The sequence below is a fragment of the Lampetra planeri genome, chromosome 49, assembly GCF_965212315.1.
Source record: "Lampetra planeri chromosome 49, kcLamPlan1.2.h2, whole genome shotgun sequence".
Classification (NCBI taxonomy): Eukaryota; Metazoa; Chordata; class Hyperoartia; order Petromyzontiformes; family Petromyzontidae; genus Lampetra; species Lampetra planeri.
In genome coordinates, this window is record NC_136155.1 from 1,011,898 (window position 1) to 1,029,406 (window position 17,509).

The 17,509-nt window shown below is 48.6% G+C and overlaps 1 protein-coding gene across 1 annotated transcript; it reads left to right on the forward strand.

Annotated features, from left to right (window-relative positions):
* The first annotated feature begins 1,857 nt into the window (after positions 1-1,857).
* On the forward strand, positions 1,858-9,139 carry LOC144734007 (F-box/WD repeat-containing protein 5-like). Its single transcript, XM_078616044.1, has 4 exons — positions 1,858-2,269; positions 2,875-3,013; positions 4,554-4,766; positions 5,542-9,139. The coding sequence occupies exons 1-4, from the start codon at positions 1,876-1,878 to the stop codon at positions 5,774-5,776; spliced, it is 981 nt and encodes a 326-aa protein (XP_078472170.1). The 5' UTR covers positions 1,858-1,875; the 3' UTR covers positions 5,777-9,139.
* Positions 9,140-17,509: the final 8,370 nt, after the last annotated feature.

Sequence of the window (17,509 nt, forward strand, 5' to 3'; positions counted from 1 at the left end):
TCTGCCCTGCATATATAATTTGCTAATATATATGCAGTGCACAGAAATAACATTTTTTGGTGGATTTCACACCTGATGATGATTGCTTATGTTGCAGTCGAAACGTGAGAATTTGTATTGTTTTATATTATTTTACTAGCTGTACTACCCGGCTTCGCCCGGGACTTGGATCCACCACGCCCGGCCGCCTTTGTCTTTTATCAACGTGACACTTTTTTACTGATTGGCCGTGTCGGGTGGTGGAGGGTTACAACACATTAATAAATAAGGCGATCTAAACCCAATAACGTTGTTTATGAATAATGGTCGCGAAAGCCTACGTCTTACAAATTGACTCACTTTACTTAATAACCAGGCTACAGTCTACATTATAGACTGCCAGTACACCCACCCAGCTTAATAACCAGGCTACAGTCTACATTATAGACTGCCAGTACGCTCACCCAGCTTAATGACTATTTGTACAGTCAACATTTAAAGAATCGATTCTTGGCGCGTCGGGTTTAAAAGTAATTACACAGTTGTTTTTTCATTGGTATGTAATGTTTGAAAGTTTTCAGAAGATTTTAAGTGTATTTTCCCCCCGGGCAACGCTGGGTATATCGAGTTTATACCACAAAGTCGTCGCTTGACACGGGTGGGGTGTCGAGGCCTAGTACCGTGCAGAGCCTCCGGCCTCGCCTAAATTGCCCAACCGGCTGAGGCTGGGTACCGGGGCCGTTACCCCCCCCCCCCCCCCCGTTACAATAATGCTGTCTAATCGCTATAATTTTATTATCTACCGACCCTATAATAGTAATTGCACACATTGTGGTGGGGGGGGGGGGGGGGTGAAGAGGACGTGAAACTTTGATGAATTTACCTCAGAGTCGCGTGTTAATGCGTGCGCATATTTTTAACGGGAATTAAAAATGGCGTCCACCCCGCAGCGAATGCGTCGCTACGCGTTGCCAGGGGCAACCGCCGTGGAAAACCAAACGGACCAATCGTGTCTCGCAAATCCCTCACATTTCGTCCAATGAAACTGCGTATGGTCCGGCGACACAGACAGACAGACAAACAGACAGACAGATTTGTGATTTTATATATATAGATTAGTTCCCTTCTACGTGACTTTACCGAAAGAACCAAGAATAACAATCCCAAACTTAATTTGGAGCTTTCGTGACTGCAGGAATTATTCTTTGGTTCTTTCGGTAAAGTCACGTATAAAGATAAAATAATAAATTAAATTAAATACTAGCATACGACGTTTCGATTGCAACACAAGCAATCATCGTCAGGTATAAATTAAATAGGAACAAATCTAGTATACTTAGAAACGTAATGTAATACAACAGAGAGTCGTATAACATAACAGTCAACACCCTATCTGGTTGATTACGTTCTTCCTGAGAATGCTAAATTTGAGAGAGAGATTAAACACAGAACGTCGTATGCTAGTATTTAATTTAATTTATTATTTTATCTTTATACGTGACTTAACCGAAAGAACCAAAGAATAATAACAATCCCACTCTTTATTTCAACCACTCATCTTACGTACAATGTTATGATTGTTCTAAAGTGCCTTGGGGTTTAAGGAGCTATGTAAACCTATATAACTTGGCCTGGACCCAAAAGACTGAATGGATCTTTGATCGTTCTGATTGTTGTTGTTGTGTTCTTCCGCAGGAGGAACCGGCGGAGGAAGCAGAAGTGCCGCCGCAGCCGCCGCTCGCGACGACGCAGCCGCCGCTCGCGACGACGCAGCCGCCGCTCGCGACGACGCAGCCGCAGCTCGCGACGCAGCCGCCGCTCGCGACGCAGCCGCCGCTCGCGACGCAGCCGCCGCTCGCGACGCAGCCGCCGCTTGCGACGCAGCCGCCGCCCGCGATGCCACCCGCGACGCAGCCGCCGCTCGCGACGCTGCCGCCGCTCGCGGCGACGACGCCGCCCGCGACGCCGCCGCCGCCGCCGCCTTGGGGTTTAAGGTGCTATGTAAACCTATATAACTTGGCCTGGACCCAAAAGACTGAATGGACGCCGCCGCCCGCGATGCAGAGGGCAGCAGATGCCACTCACAGATCCGACTCCCCTGCCACCGCAGCTGCCGCTGCTTCTACGTCGGCGTCAGCGCCGGCATCGCTGCCGCCAGCGTCGGCATCGTCCTCCACGCAGCCGAGTAGCCAGTCGAGCAGCGGCGCCACGTCCGATGCCGACGACAGCTGCCCCCAGAAATACCTCATCTTCGTGAAAGGGGGGCTCGCCTACACTCCGCACAAGATTGGTGAGTGAGTTAGCACAGGGCGAGAAGGCCGTAGCTGTGATCGTGATAGCAGCGGTGGTGGTGTTTTTTTTATTTGTATGATTGTGTGTGTGTGATTGATTGGGTGTTTGGTGATTAGTACATTTGATGTTTCACATACATTGTCTGCAGTAGTTGTGTAGTCTGCAGTAGATTGCTCTGGCAATTGTGGTTAGCACACTTTCTTGTAATCCTAGCTCCCCGAGTGGGATTTCCGGTCATGGATAACGTCATTGACTAGTGATATCAGAACCATACTGGGGGCACCCCCCCTTCACCAACCCGCATGGTGAAGTATGGTCTGACAACTTCCATGACAGGCACAGCATGGGGAGGCCGTCATCCAGCAGTGGATTAACAAAGGGCTGTACATTATTATATTATTCAACTTCATGGGGTTTTTGTGATTGTTCTATTTTAAATTGCTGACTTTGTAAGCCAGGGCATTAAAATATATATATATTCGTCTCACTGGGCTCTCACCTGGTCATAAAGTTGAATTTGTGTTTTTTATATAATCGTGGTTATCTTAGCCCACTGTGACAGACATCTCTTGGCATCTGATTTTACCTTTCGTACCTGCGAAGGCATCCAGCGCATTGCCGCGGAGCAGATGTCGTGCGACTGCCCTGACGAGACGGGCCACGAGGAGTTCTTCGACTGCATCGACCACCTGATCGACGTGCGGGGGCATGTCGTGCGCATGGGTCTCTCTCCGGATCACAGGCACGATGGTTTCCTTCTAAACGAATGCGGCTGTGAGGTTGTCAGGTGATACAGGGGTCAGAGCGCTGAGCTGACACCGCTGAGCTCCTGGTTTTGAATCCAGGTAGCTGTCGGTGAATAAACCGGGCTCTCAAGGGTAGCGAGTTGACAGTTTCCGCCCAGTAGCCAATGACTAAATCCTCACTTAAATTCGGTTCGATTTATTTATTTAAATTTCAGCTCAAAAAAGTGTTGATTTAACCATCTTGTGACCAATATTAAATTTGAAGGCAGAGTGAGTTGGAAAGTGCTTCCCCTTACTGTACCACCCATATGTAATTTGAAAGGATCTCGGAGGGAGCTCTGGGATATCCGCTTCCGTGGGCTATTCTCTAACATGAAGGGTTACACTCAATGGCGGAGCCAGGATTTTCAGGGTGGGGTGGGCAACCCTTCCAGCAATGAAAAATGATAGAGGAGTTGTTAGTAAGTAAGGACTTGTCCCTTGCTTTTTATTCGACGCGTGTAAGGCGATAGCGCAGCCATCGATCGAGGGTCGATTTCGAACCGTGTGTGATCGGCATCGCGCTCGCTGAAGGTGAATGCCTTCAGGGAAGTCGTGGACTGTAGACGCAACTGCGCACAATTCTGAGTCGCATATAACTGCTTTGCCGTTACTTATTGCCAATTATGGACTATTGTCGTATTATCTCAGAGTCCCTGGCACATAATAATATGCTACACAGTGGCAGTGGGGGTTGCAAAATGTCGATTTATTACTAATGCACTCTAATGATCCGATCGAAATGAGGGATTTCGGTCAGATCATTGGGGGGGCACGTGCCACCCCCCTACTGGCTCCGCCAGTGGTTACTGCTTTGCAATGGTCAAGATGGATACTTGATCTTGTGAAATGATGGCTAAAGCACAATCGATGTTGTCTGCCAGCCGAGTCACCCTTGAAATAAGTAATATTTTAAAAACTTGTTTTTAAACATCCTTTTATGAAATGTATTAGTAATGGAAGAACTCCACGACTCCAGGAAGTGGCCCTGAAGCTTGCCATAATGTAAAGAACCGTGGCCAATTACAGCCGACGTAGGTTGACCGTGGACAATTATACCCAAGCCGAAACATAACGTATAAAGAATGTTTAAAAATATATATGTTTTATGGTAGAATATAGTATTGTCATCAGTATGACATAAGTATACCAAGTTTGCAGTCGATACTACATTGTGAAGTGGGTTAAAATTTTGTTACATGATTTGAGGATACAACAACAGACAGAGTGAGTTAAATGAAAGCGTATAAAATAGTTTATTTGCTCAATGGGCTTTACTCGGGAAATAAACTTCTGATTCTGATAAAATTACATAAAGAGACAGTTGGTTCTGAAAGCACAGGACATCCCCTTTAGATCAGCCACTGCAGTTGCATGATTCTTGGAGACACTGTTGGTAAAAAGGCAGTTGTAGTTGAGCCACCAATTATTTCACATCTGCCTGCTCGGCAGAGAGCGCCCGCCCTTGACCACCTTGCTCTGGGTGGACGTGCGCAGGCTGCTGTACGTGAGCTGCCGTGCGTGGCCAGAGGGCTGCATCATCAGCGACCCCCTCAACCCGCCGCCCATCGCGCAGGAGATGGAGCTGCGCGTGTACGAGCTGGGCACGGCGCGCGAGCTCAAGCGCACGCCGCGCGCCCAGCGGGCCTACACCCCCACCGACGAGTGCAGCTTCTTCCATCTGCACGTCAGCCGCCACTTCATCGCGAGGTCGGGCAGCGTTGCACGCCGGCGTCAAGCGTGGGGGCTTGCGAACACCCCGACCGCACCATCTCTTGTGACAAAGACACATGTTGAGGAATCCATGCCGTGTTCGGTCTTAATTGGAATATACATTCTTGATTTGAAGCTTTCGTGACTGCAGGAATCCATGCTCTTTGGTTCTTTCGGTAAGTCACGTAGGTATAAAATAAAATAAATCACGACGTTTCGGGCGCAACACAGCGTCCGTCAGCAGGTGGGACGGATGCTTGTGTTTGCCCAAAACGTCGTGATTTTATTTATTTTATTTTATATCTAAGTGACTTTACCGAAAGAACCAAAGAGTATGGAATATACATCGCAATCAATTTCCCCCTACAATATAAACTTGGCAGGACCCTCTTGAATCGGAGTCGTGAGAATCGGTGAGGCTTTCCTGGGTAAACAAAAATAATAAATACCATAAGTCCAAACACTTCTAATGTTTGCTTGTTACTTCCCACTGCTCAAACTGTAGAATTCTCTCCCATCGTCTCTTTTTTCCAAGCTCAGGGGTAAACAAGAGTAATAATACTGCAATTGCACCTGACTATTTTCTGAATTCCTGGTACACAGAATCGGATGCATGACTAGTAGCCACAAGAATAGTGGCATATTTACTAGATATATTTTTCTGGGTCACTGACCTGGTCCGACCCGATTTGAAATTGACTCATGACCGTCCGTCCTTATCGGCTAAATGAGAGCGCCTGAGACGTTTGTCTGTGTGCATTGACTCTTGCAGCGGCTCGGAGGATCACAACGGCTACATCTGGGACCGGCACTACAGCGTGCGGCTGGCGCGCCTGCCGCACGACGACTGCGTGAGCTCGGTGGCGCTGAGCCCCGTGGAACAGGAGATGGCGGTGACGGCGAGCGCCGATCACACGCTCAAGGTGTGGCGCTCGGCCCGCGTGGCGCGCATCATGACGCAGACGCGCAAGTCACGCCTCACCACCTTCTCCTGGCTCAAGAGCTAGCCGGCAGGACGACCGCTCTCGGTCAGCCAGTTGGCCGGCCGGCACACCGTCACAACGCCTCGCTGTCTGTCGTCTGCCCTACTGTTTCGTTTCGATGTATAATTGCGTTGATTGTCGCAATCTGAGATCGGTGCTCTGACGTGACCGATGAGATATCGCTGAGAGACAATCCAGCCCAAGTATCTGGGAGTCGGCAGTGCACGGTGTCTTTTTATTTGCCCTGACGTGGCCAAATTTTGATTGAAAGCTTTCGTGGCTGCAGGGATTCATATTCTTGGTTCTTTCGGTAAAGCCACGTAGAAGGGAAATAATACAAATATAAAACAATACAAATTCTCACGACGTTTCGACTGCAACACAAAGCAATCATCATCAGGTGTGAAATCCACAGCAAGAAAATTTTAAACCGGCACTTTTTTCAAATTTTCTTGCTGTGGATTTCACACCTGATGATGATTGCTTGTGTTGCAGTCGAAAAGTCGTGAGAATTTGTATTGTTTTATAATTTTATTATTTCCCTTCTACGTGTCGATACCAAAAGAACCAAGAATATCTGACGTGGCCAGTTCAATTTCACACTAACTACAGGATCGTACCGCGATCAGGGCGGTGACATAGGCCCAGTGGGTAGCACATTCACTGTTTGTTGCATAGGTTTGAGTTCGAAGCCAGTCGGCCACCCTGGTTATTACTGCAGGTACGTTTAGCTTAAAAAGTCGCAGTCTATTGCATAGATTATGTGACGTCATTTGAAACGAGTAGGCCATTGTGTGCTTGGCGTCATGGTAAAATTTTACAACTTGGAAAATAACTCTCAAATTACTTGATTGCGATTTGTCGTATAGCAACCAAGCTACTGGTAAACCAATGCCTGCTTGCAGGGCAGGCGCTGAGTTACCTCGTACTGTTCAGGGACAGCCGTCGCTGGGGGTGCCCTTTCAAATGTTTGAGATGAGAAACGCGATGCGAGTCGCTTATCGCTTGTTAAGCGCTCTCAGATGCCTCCGCACGAAGGATGCTGTTAACAAAAACGAATTATTGTTGAAAAACTTGAGCATGCGCCGTCCCTTAACTGGAAACCGCTTCGGGACACTGAGCAGGTAATGAACCCCCCTGTGTTTGTTCCCCGCTGCGCTCCTAAACATGACACTAATCCTCACCCTGTCTCCACCACCGTTGTCTAAAGGCTTCACCCGTCTCCTGCCATAGCACCGTCACCAGCCAAACTTGTATCGTTTGTTCGTCATTCGAATATGTGTTTACATGTTGAGCTGATTTGTGAGGTTTTTTGTTTATTTTTTGTTTGGGGATGGGTTGGGCCCGCAGGTGAGGTGTCGTGTTCCATGCGTCGCGTTACAAAACTACTTGCCAATTTGTGCCAATCGGTGAGCGAAGTTGCTGCACTGCATGTTGCCGAACGGTAATTGCTAATGTGCATGTGAGCACTTTGGAATACAATGCTGTCCGATTTTATACAAATGTTATACAAAGGATGCAAGCAAATCTTGACTAGCAATAAAAGATAGCTTGCTGTGCCAGATCATTAACATTATTATTTGCGTCAAATAATAATGTTTGGGTCACGGGGTGAATTTCCAGTACAAACCTATGTTAGACGAACGAGCGTACCACGCCAAGTATTATTGTTTCAGCTCTCACCTGCCAGTGAGTTTCAGAACAGTTCTCACAACCAAATATATCAGTTGGATATGATATTTGGCCACTTGCCGTAGTTTCAAGATAAACGTGGTGAGTATTTGTTCTTCAATTCACCGGCTGAGCTGAAACCGTAATCATAGTTATACACGCTTGTAACCACGGCAGTCTTATTTGTCTAGCTATGTTGGCTGGTGGAGGGTTCTCATTGACACATATTTGGTAAGATAATTGCTTGGCCTAACCCAAGAATCAATTGTGAATCGCATTGTCCAGTTTACTCTTTACGCTATTGTGTCAATGTCAGCCAGCGCTTTTGTCAGTCCACGACTGGATGAGGGCCTCCCCATGCCTTGTGGGTTTCGGATTAACGGGGGCTATTTTATCATACTTCACCATGTCGGTACAGGTTGGTGAGCGTAGAAGTGGGGGCATATAAGGACAGTACAACAATGGTTTTGGCTCTAAATTAGAAGTTTTCGTGACTGCAAGGATCCATACTCTTTGGTTTTTTCGGTAAAGTCACGTTTTCATTTTATTTTATTTGTCACCTACGTGACTTTACCGCAAAAACCAAAGAGAATGATTTCGGTTGTTTTGCCGTCTGCTGCCCACCACGACCTGCTTCTACATTGCAGTCGCCCACCCAAGCACTTAGCAGGCTCAGGTCTGCTTAGCTTCCCAGATCTGAGATTTTGGGCACATGATGGGTGATTCAGTCATAGGGCTTTTTTTGGTGAAGTGCTGTACAATGAAAATTATATATTTGATAGGACATGACGAAGTAAGTGTTCTTCCAAAATGATGTATCTCACTGCTGAACATGAAAATGTGTACGTTACTTTAACATTTTAAGTGTATGCAATTCAAAATGCACTGATCCATAAATATGAGCTACTGTGAAAATTATACATTATCCTTAAAGAGAACAAAACAATGAAAAAGTTACTCAACTTTTAAGAATTGCAATTGGGGTACTTTGTATTAAAATTCATTGTACAAATGAAAAATGGGTGCGAGTCTTCACATACGGTCCGGTGCTCTGATATCATGTAAGCTAAAGGCCCACGCCTCTATAGAACTAGAAATATCTCTACGTTTTATTGTGTGCGCATGGGACTGCCTTAATGCGGTCTGCCCCGTTTGGGTTTAAATGTTGCCGGGTTCTGCAGTTCGTGCTTCTTGCCAATCAAGATGAAGACGCCATCGTGGCCAAAGCAATCGATGCCACCGCACCTTTCCATCGGAGCGGTGACGTGCCCAGCGGGGAACACGTTCCCTGCCCCTTGCGGGTTCGAATCCGGAAGGCCACCCTGGTTATTGCTGTGGGTGTATTAACTGTAAAATACTCGCGACCTGCTCGACACAGCGGACGTTAAAGATCCTGCGACGTCGTTCTAAACGAGCAGGCCCATCGTGTGCCGTTGCCGTCACGGGTTTATGTTCTTTTCTCAACCCAATCGAAATGGTTGGGTTGTAAATGGAGTTAATGTGACGCATCTTTGGTTTATAAGTGCATGTCTGGCATTTACTTCAAGTAACAATTTAGAGGCTACTTCGTGGAACATGTGCTCCATCTATTGCTAATTTATTTCACAGGACCTCTGTTTACAGGTCGCTGCTTCATTTTCCGTGAGTGACAAACCTGTCTTGCCTAAGGATGCCATTCTTCCCAAATAAAATACATGGGTTCGCCATCAACTTTAAGCGCCAGAGTCTTGTCTTTTTAGTTATAAAAGATGAGTTTTTATCACAGTTATGATGTGCTGGACTGTCTTGCATGCTGGCGATGTCTCAACTCGGTGTGGATTTTAATGGCACACAGGTGTTGTGCTGATGAATGTCTTGGCTGGAAGGTGACACGCTGGTAGTTTTTACCGTGAATCTTGAGCGAATTTCTTTGCGTTGGCTTTCTCGAGAAACGTGCAACGTATAATCACGCAACGTGCCTGTGGGAGCAATGTTATTTTGTATCTTCGGGGCATTCCTCACCTCCATTGAGGGCACTAGGCCAGTGATGGAAATTCAATTTTTATGTGACAGTGACCAGTATATCCATATGACATACACTATGAACTAGAGACACTTGTGTTTGGATCGTCAAAAGACGAGGGCTTGGTTGATTCCAGATGGGTGTTTGATCAACTCACAGCTGTCCAGATCTTAGTAGAGCTCTCTGTTGCGTGCACGTATGCCAACATGTAAAGCATGAAGCTCCAAAGGGACTTTTAATTGCATTAAAATATTTTGATAACCAATGTTCATCCCGATTTAAAGCTTTTGTGACTGCAGGGATTCCATACACCCAGCCATCAGATTCACCATGGAAGTCGAAAAAGATGGCAAGCTACCCTTTTTGGATGTCCTTATTAAAAGGAGACCTGATGGTTCAATAAGCCACTCTGTCTACAGGAAAGCCACCCATACGGATGCTTACCTAAAACCGGATCCCCACCACCATCCATCCCAGAAAAATTCCTTCATCAAGACTATACCATAGAGCCCAATGCATTTCCGACCAGGAACACATTGCCAGTGAAGTCAAACACGTACGCCAAGCTCTTAAGGCTAATGGTTACTCCGACTACACAATCCGCAAAGCCATCACTCCAACCATCAAGAAGGATCCTGTTGAGGAGCCTCTCAAGACCATCACCTTACCCTACATTGCTGGGGTCACAAAAAAGATCTCCAAAATCCTGATTAAACACAAGATCCAGGTCCGATTCAACACAGTACATAAAATCCGTGATCTGGTCCCGTCTGAAAGATGTGGTTCCAGACATACAGTACCCTGGCGTCTACAAACTAAGTTGCCTCTGTGGTAGCAGTTACATTGGAGAAACCAAACGACATGTCTCGGAGCGCATCCGTAAACAAAGCAGACTTGAAACACGGTAGGACTAACACCTCAGCCGTGGCAGATCACTGTTACAATTCAGTGGGCTCACATGATATTGACTTCTCCAAGACAGAGGTTCTCTGCAAGCCATCTGGCTACCATGAGAGATTCGTTCATGAGGCAATCCACATATACAAACACAGAGACAATTTCAACCGAGAAGATGGATTCCAGCTTAGCAATCATTGGAAGGACGTAATCAACCATTTCGGATCTTAACTGATTGTGTCCACGTTTACGGTGACTTTCAGACCGCGTTCCACTCACTGGCATTGACTGTGTATCTTGTATTCTCTGCAGGGAATGGATTCTTTGCTCCGCTGCAAGCTTCCTATCACCACTATTCCATTGACATATTTCGTTGCTTCCCCTTAGTACCTTTCACCCGACGGTCAATGGTATAGTGTGTAGCATATTGTATAACAATAAATAGTATTAAAGTGTAATGTTTAATACAATGTATAAGGTAATATATAGTATCGAAATTGTATAGTGAATATACAGCAGTGTGGTATACAGTTGGGTGGGTAGAATAATACATAGTGTAATATTACACTATGTATTATTCTAAGAAATAGGGCAGTGTATAGTAATACAGTATACAATTTAATACTATGTAGTTTATACTTTAGCTTTTTACGTTGTTGTTTAGTTACTGCAGCTACATACTATTAACATTCCTTCCCTTTATTAATGCTACCCCTATCCCCTCCCTTTGATGCTGCTAATCCTGCATAATGCATGGGCATTATGCAGGATTAGCATTTCACAAATAGAACTAATCGCATTCCTGCATTTCCCATAAATATGCTAAATTCCTCTTGATATGCAGATTATTTTGTCAATGCGCATTTCCCCCCCCCCCTTCCAACCCAGCTTAAATAGACGCTCCAAGCGTGGTGGTGTTTTCTTTTAGACGCTGTCGCCTCGACAGACCTGGTCTTCACCTGAGGACGGCTGCTTGTGTTGTGGCCGAAACGGCGTGAGAATTATTTTATTATGTTTAATTTTTATTATTTTATTACTTCCCTTCCACGTGACTTTACCGAAAGAACCAAGAAGATGAATCCCTGCAGTCACGAAAGCTTTAAATCGAAAGTGTTGTCTCCTGGAACGGACACGGTTTGCCGCTAATTAAGCAACGTGGAGATTTCTCATTTTCTCCCTGGGTTCAACGTTGTCTCGATTTTTATTAAAACTATTTTTTTTACCACAGTGCTTCTTCTCAGGGGGCTTGCTAGTGGGTTACTGGACGAGGCATTATCCGAGAACCACACGTGAAGGGCCCAGATATTTATGCAGGGGATGTGGTGGGTAGGAAGGGGCTTGGGTTACCTGCCTGGCCTCAAGCTCAAGATCACCGCCAGTGCGAGAGAGAGACGGTCACACACTGACCCCAAACATCTCGAATAGACTCCCTGGTCACGATGCACAGCACGGTAGCGAGATGTTAACTACCTCGCTGCTACACGGGAGGGTCGTGGGTTCGAACCCGACACTGACGATGCCGGCTCTAGATTAGGGGTTGTGCGTGTTCTCTCTCTCTCCCCGTGGTCGCGTGGATTTTTCTCCAGGTCCTCTGGGGGTTTCCCTCGACGTTTAGAATCAATATCACGCGTTTAGAGTATTTGGCTGCTATAACTTTCCACGTAATAAGCGACTTTCGCCGAGCTATCATTTGTGGCAAAATAAAAACAATTAGTTACGTGGCAGCTGGTATCTGAACTTTGCTTGGGCCTTCCCCAGATTGGCTCCGCCAAACAGTTATTCATCAATTCTAGATTTGAAGCTTTCGTGACTGCAATGATTCATATTCTCAGGTTTTTTCGGTAAAGTCACGTAGGTAAAAACATTAATTTTAATGTTTTTACCTACGTGACTTTACCGAAAAAACCTGAGAATAGTTATTCATCACTCAGTGTGGTGGCGCTGGAGGGAACGCGCTCCTTACGTAAGGAGCGCCTGAAAGCAACGCGACAAGCATGCACCTCTTAGTTAAAGTATATTTCGATCAACATTGCAATATTTCATGCTGTATTTCACAGGTAAGGCCGATACATTGATATTAGTTTACAGGCCATTGTAAATGTGCAAACTAACAACATGCACATGATTATGCCAGGAGATTCCCATCCGTATTCAAACCGAAGCGAGCAATGATGCATATTCCTATTTAGGTTTAAGTACAATGGCCACATGAGCTTAGGTATGTTCTAGATATGCGGAGCGTTACTTCCGAGAATAGCAATTGAAGGCAAAAAAATAATGAAAATGATTCTAGAGAGATTTCAGAAACGGGAAGAATAATCCGAACCAATGTGCCGAAGGAAAAGGAAACAAATGGAAGTATGAACTTTGAATATATTGCATGCAAATAAACTAAACTAATGACTTTATTACACTCCCTAACCATGAGGACAATGTTCATAATATTGTTAACAATCCACATGCGTGTATGTACAATAATTTGTTCACACATTTGTGTAGTAGAACGCAATCCCTGTGTACGTGAACTGCTGTGTATGTACACCCGTGTGTGTATGTACAAAGCGGTATGTGTGCACATTCGTCTATGTATATGAAGTACCGGTAATTACGCTGGACACCCAGGTTGAGGCACACGTATGTTTATTACAAGTTGTCGGTACAGGACAGCACTAGAGGGGGTAGCGGCCCCCTCACCCGGATAACTGGGGATACACCCTAGCTAATCCTGACCTACTCCCAAGTCCTCCACTAACGGGCTAGGGGAGGCTAACTGGCCCGACACTGGTGAATCGGGCTACGGTCTCCGGAGTCCCAGGGTACTGACCCTGGTTCACGGAACCACGCCTCTGGCTTGATCCTCCGCAGCCCTGACAAGGGCGGCGTCGAGGGGAGTCCAGGGCTTCTAACTAGGAGATCTTCCTTCTTCCTCCTTCGTTCCCAGACTGAGCCACGAGCTCTCTCTGTCCTCCCCCTTTATACCCCCCGTCAGGATCCCAACCCCCCAGGCTGCCTGATGCGGACGTCGCTGCGGGCACCCCACCCCCGTGTACTCCCGGAGCTCCGCCCACTGTGTTTATTCCCCGTTGGATCCCATGCACCTACAGCCCTCCCGTAACAACCCTACATCACTCCCCCCATTACAGCTCGCAGCCGTCCCGGCTGCAACAATTCCAATAAAGGAACATTTACCCCTCAACCCCGTGTGTGCCTCATTTTTTCAACAAAATGCAAATTGAACAACAACAACAAGAACAACAAGAAGAACAAGCACACCCCCGAAGGGAATGTCCGACGCACCCCCCCCCCCCGTATAAATACGAAATCCGTAAAAGCGCGTATATACAACTAGCCAGGAACTCCCCCAGCACACACAGCACACCCACGACACACAACGCACCCACAACACACACACCCCGCCCACACACACAACACAACACACACAATGTGGCAGGAGCGCACCACCGACGCAGCATACAGTAACCATGACACGTGAAATAAAAAAAAAAATTCTTCTTTCTGTATATTATAAGAGTCTGCGCATCTTAGCGCGCGTCCTTGCCGCAGGCCCGTCACACGGGGCAACCCCGGACGGCGGACCATCCGGTGGCGGCTGTCCCTTTCGAGATGAGGTCGCGATTGAAGTGGCGCGACCGTCGGCATCACCCGTGTGGGTTGTAGGGCATGAGCCCGTCATTCCCGGTGCACCTGTGGGTGGGACAGCCGGCAACACATCAGGCGAGAGCAGCGACGGACCCTCCGAGTCGGTCGACCCCCCACATGCTTGGCCCCGCGCGTGTGGAGTGGGCCCTCGCACCGCAACAAACGGTTTTAGCCTAGAGGGGTGTACAAACCACCGGCGCCTGCCCCATTTGATTCGAACGCACTGAGGCCTCAAAACCTCGACAACCTCGACGGGGCCCCGCCACGGGCGCACGAGTTTAGAGGAGGTCGCGAGCGGTACCTGGGGACAGTGCAGCCATGCCCTGTCCCCCGGCTTCCACTGCAGCACGTGCGCGCGAGCCAGCCTGAGGCGCTCGTTCGCCTTTTGACGCCTGTCAGAATTTAGCCTCGCAGCATCCCGCGCCTCAGTCAGTTTGTCAAGGTTAAATTTAACGTGTTCATCCAATTTAATTTTACCCAGCGGCGCGGGGATCTGCAGCTGTGCCGGAACAGGTGGGTCGGGTTCGCGGCCATACATAAGAAAGAATGGTGAAAATCCCGTCGCAGCATGGGGAGCCAATCTGTATGCCGCTAGAACCCCTTGAATTTGTAAGTCCCAATCAGTCTGTGAGTCCGAGACTTGCTGCGACAACATAGACGAGATGGTGCGATGCAGACGCTCGACCATCCCGTCCGTTTGCGGGTGATAAGGAGAGGTTCGAATTTTTTTCGTTCCTAGGAGATCACAGACTTGTTTTAGGAGTTTCCCGGAAAAATTTCTACCCTGGTCGGTCAACAACCGCTCCGGGGCACCTTTGTCCATGACATAACCTTGGACAAAGGCGTCGACGATGGCTGCTGCCGACTGATTCGCCAGGGGCCAGGCCATAGGCCAGCGCGTAAAATATTCGACCCCAGTAAGCAAATATTTATTTCCCCTGGGGGTGGCGGGGAATGGCCCCAGAATGTCCAGTGCGACCAGTTCATTTATTCTGGAGACCTGGATGGACTGCAAGGGCGGGTTCGACTCCCGTGCTGGTGGTTTGCGCTGCGCACACTGAGGGCATGCCGCCAACAGATCAGCGACATCCCTAGTCATGCCCGGCCAAAAATAATTCAGCTGGAGCAAGGCGAGTGTTTTCTGGGTACCTAGGTGGAGGAGGCGCTCATGAGCAGCCCACACCACCTTACCCCGTAGGCCAGAAGGGACCACCAGCCGGTGACGCTGGGATTTCCCGTCCCAATGCATAAGCAAGCCCGCATGGGTTTCCCATGCGTCGGCATGACCCGTCAACCGCCCCCTCTCCCCGGCGCGACGACGCAACGCGAGGAGGGAGGCATCCTCCAACTGGAGGCGCCCCCATTCATCAACGGGCAATCCAAGCAGGGAATCTCTCCCCTGTTCGGCGATATCAATGGGGACTACCGTTTCATCGTCGGCGGCCGCCGCCAGGACCGGAACCATCATGTCCCCTACTGGCTTGCAACGCCCCGACCCCAGGAGGCATGCGCATTCGGAGGCGGTTGGCATCCGTGACAGAGCGTCAGCGTTGGTGTGGCGAACGCCCTTACGATAAGTGGTTTCAAAACTGAAATCCTGGAGGACCTCCAGCCATCGGGACAATTGTCCCGATGGCTGTTGAACCTTCAGGGCGTACTGCAGTGCCGCATGATCTGTGCGGACGGTGAAATGCCGACCGTACAGATATGGGCGATACTGTTGGATGAAATAGACAATTGCCAACAGTTCCCTACGGGTGACACAATATCTTTGCTCCGTTGGAGACAACACCCGACTGCCGTACGCGACCACCCGTTCCACGCCGTCAACCACCTGGGAAAGCACGCCTCCAATACCCGTGTTGCTCGCGTCGGTGTCGAGCAAAAACGGCCTCGAAAAATCTGGGTAAATCAAGGGAGGAGCCTTCACCAGCGCGTCCCGAAGGGAGCAGAAAGCAGCTTCCTCATCCTGACCCCAGTGGAACCGAACCCCTTTAGATGTTAACGCGTGTAGGGGTTTGGCAATCGTTGCAAAATTAGCGACGAAGCGTCGGTAATATGATGCGAAGCCAATAAAACTCCTGACCTCTCCCACCGAGGTGGGAGTCGGCCAGGAGCTGACACACTGCGTTTTGGCGGGATCGGTAGCAATACCCGAGCGCCCTACGATGTGCCCCAAATAACGCACCGACTCGCGTAACAAATGGCATTTCTGGGGCTTAAATTTCAAATTAGCAGCCCGCATCTTTAGGAAAACCGCCCGCAACCTCTGGAGATGTTCATCAAAAGTTTTACCAAAGACAATAACGTCATCCAAATAAATCAGGCACGATTCCCATTGCAATCCAGCCAAAACCAATTCCATCAATCGCTGGAAAGTTGCCGGCGCTGAGTGTAAGCCCATCGGCAACCGGTTGAATTGGAACAGGCCGTGCGGTGTACGGAAAGCAGTTTTAGGCTTAGAATCATCGTCCAGAGGAAGCTGCCAGAATCCCGAAAGTAAATCTAGTGTGGAGAAGAATCGCGCTCCCGCCAAAGCGTCCAGCGATTCGTCCATCCGTGGGAGCGGGTATGCGTCGGCAACCGAAATTTTATTAAGGCGCCGAAAATCCACGCAAAACCGCAACGAGCCGTCCTGCTTTTTAACCAGGACGATCGGCGCTCCCCACGGGCTGGTGGAGGGAGAAATGATGTCGGCGGCTAACATGTCATCAACAGCCGATTTGACATGGTCCTTTTCGGCGGGACTTAACCGAAACGGATTTTGGCGAATTGGCGCGCTGTCACCCGTGTCAATATGGTGACGCAGCAGGTGAGTGCAACCCAAATCATATTTATCACGACTGAAAACGTCGGAAAATTCCCTCAGTAGCCTTCTAAGCTGTTGGCGCTCTGAATTTGTCAGGTCCGTCGATTCCGCACAAAGCGCGTCGAGCCACCCTTCATCGCTGTCCGAATGTGGGAGCATCCGGGAAGCAGGGCCAATGTGGTTCGCGACAGGTACCTCGCAGGGCATCGGCGTCGCATGCGCGAGCACCGTCCCTTGAGGAACCACCACCGTCTGCGATCCCACATTGAGGACCGCGATGAAAGGGTCCCCGTCCCCTCTTACAACGGTCTGGGCCGGAATCAAATGAGGTCCATTAACCCCGGCCCTAGACGGTCCCAGCAAAACACCCTGATCCCCTATGTCCTTAGCGAAGGGCTTACGAAGTTTCAGAGGCACTAGCATTTGAGCTCCCGGCGGCACACGAACAGTCTTAACAACGAACGCCGGTACCGTCGCGAACGCCGTCGGAGCCGCCGCAGGGGATGGCAGGAACGCCATGCGCCGCCCCGACGGAAGCTCAATGCATCCTTGGTCGATCAAAATACGAATGGGCATTTTGCCTAAAAAATCCGTCCCCAGCAGGCACGGAACCGCCAGCGAGGAGGAAACGAAAATCGGCCCCGACAATTTGATGTCCCCAATAGAAATTTGCGCTCGAATTTGTCCCATGATGCCGAGAGAGCCCCCGTTAGCGGCA

Bases quoted from the DNA above. Each gene is read 5' to 3' on its own strand.
- LOC144734007 (XM_078616044.1), top strand. From the start codon at position 1,876: ATGCCACCCGCGACGCAGCCGCCGCTCGCGACGCTGCCGCCGCTCGCG. The intron at 2,270-2,874 runs GTGAGTGAGTTA...GTACCTGCGAAG, and splicing joins CTACACTCCGCACAAGATTG to GCATCCAGCGCATTGCCGCG. The intron at 4,767-5,541 runs GTCGGGCAGCGT...TGACTCTTGCAG, and splicing joins AGCCGCCACTTCATCGCGAG to CGGCTCGGAGGATCACAACG.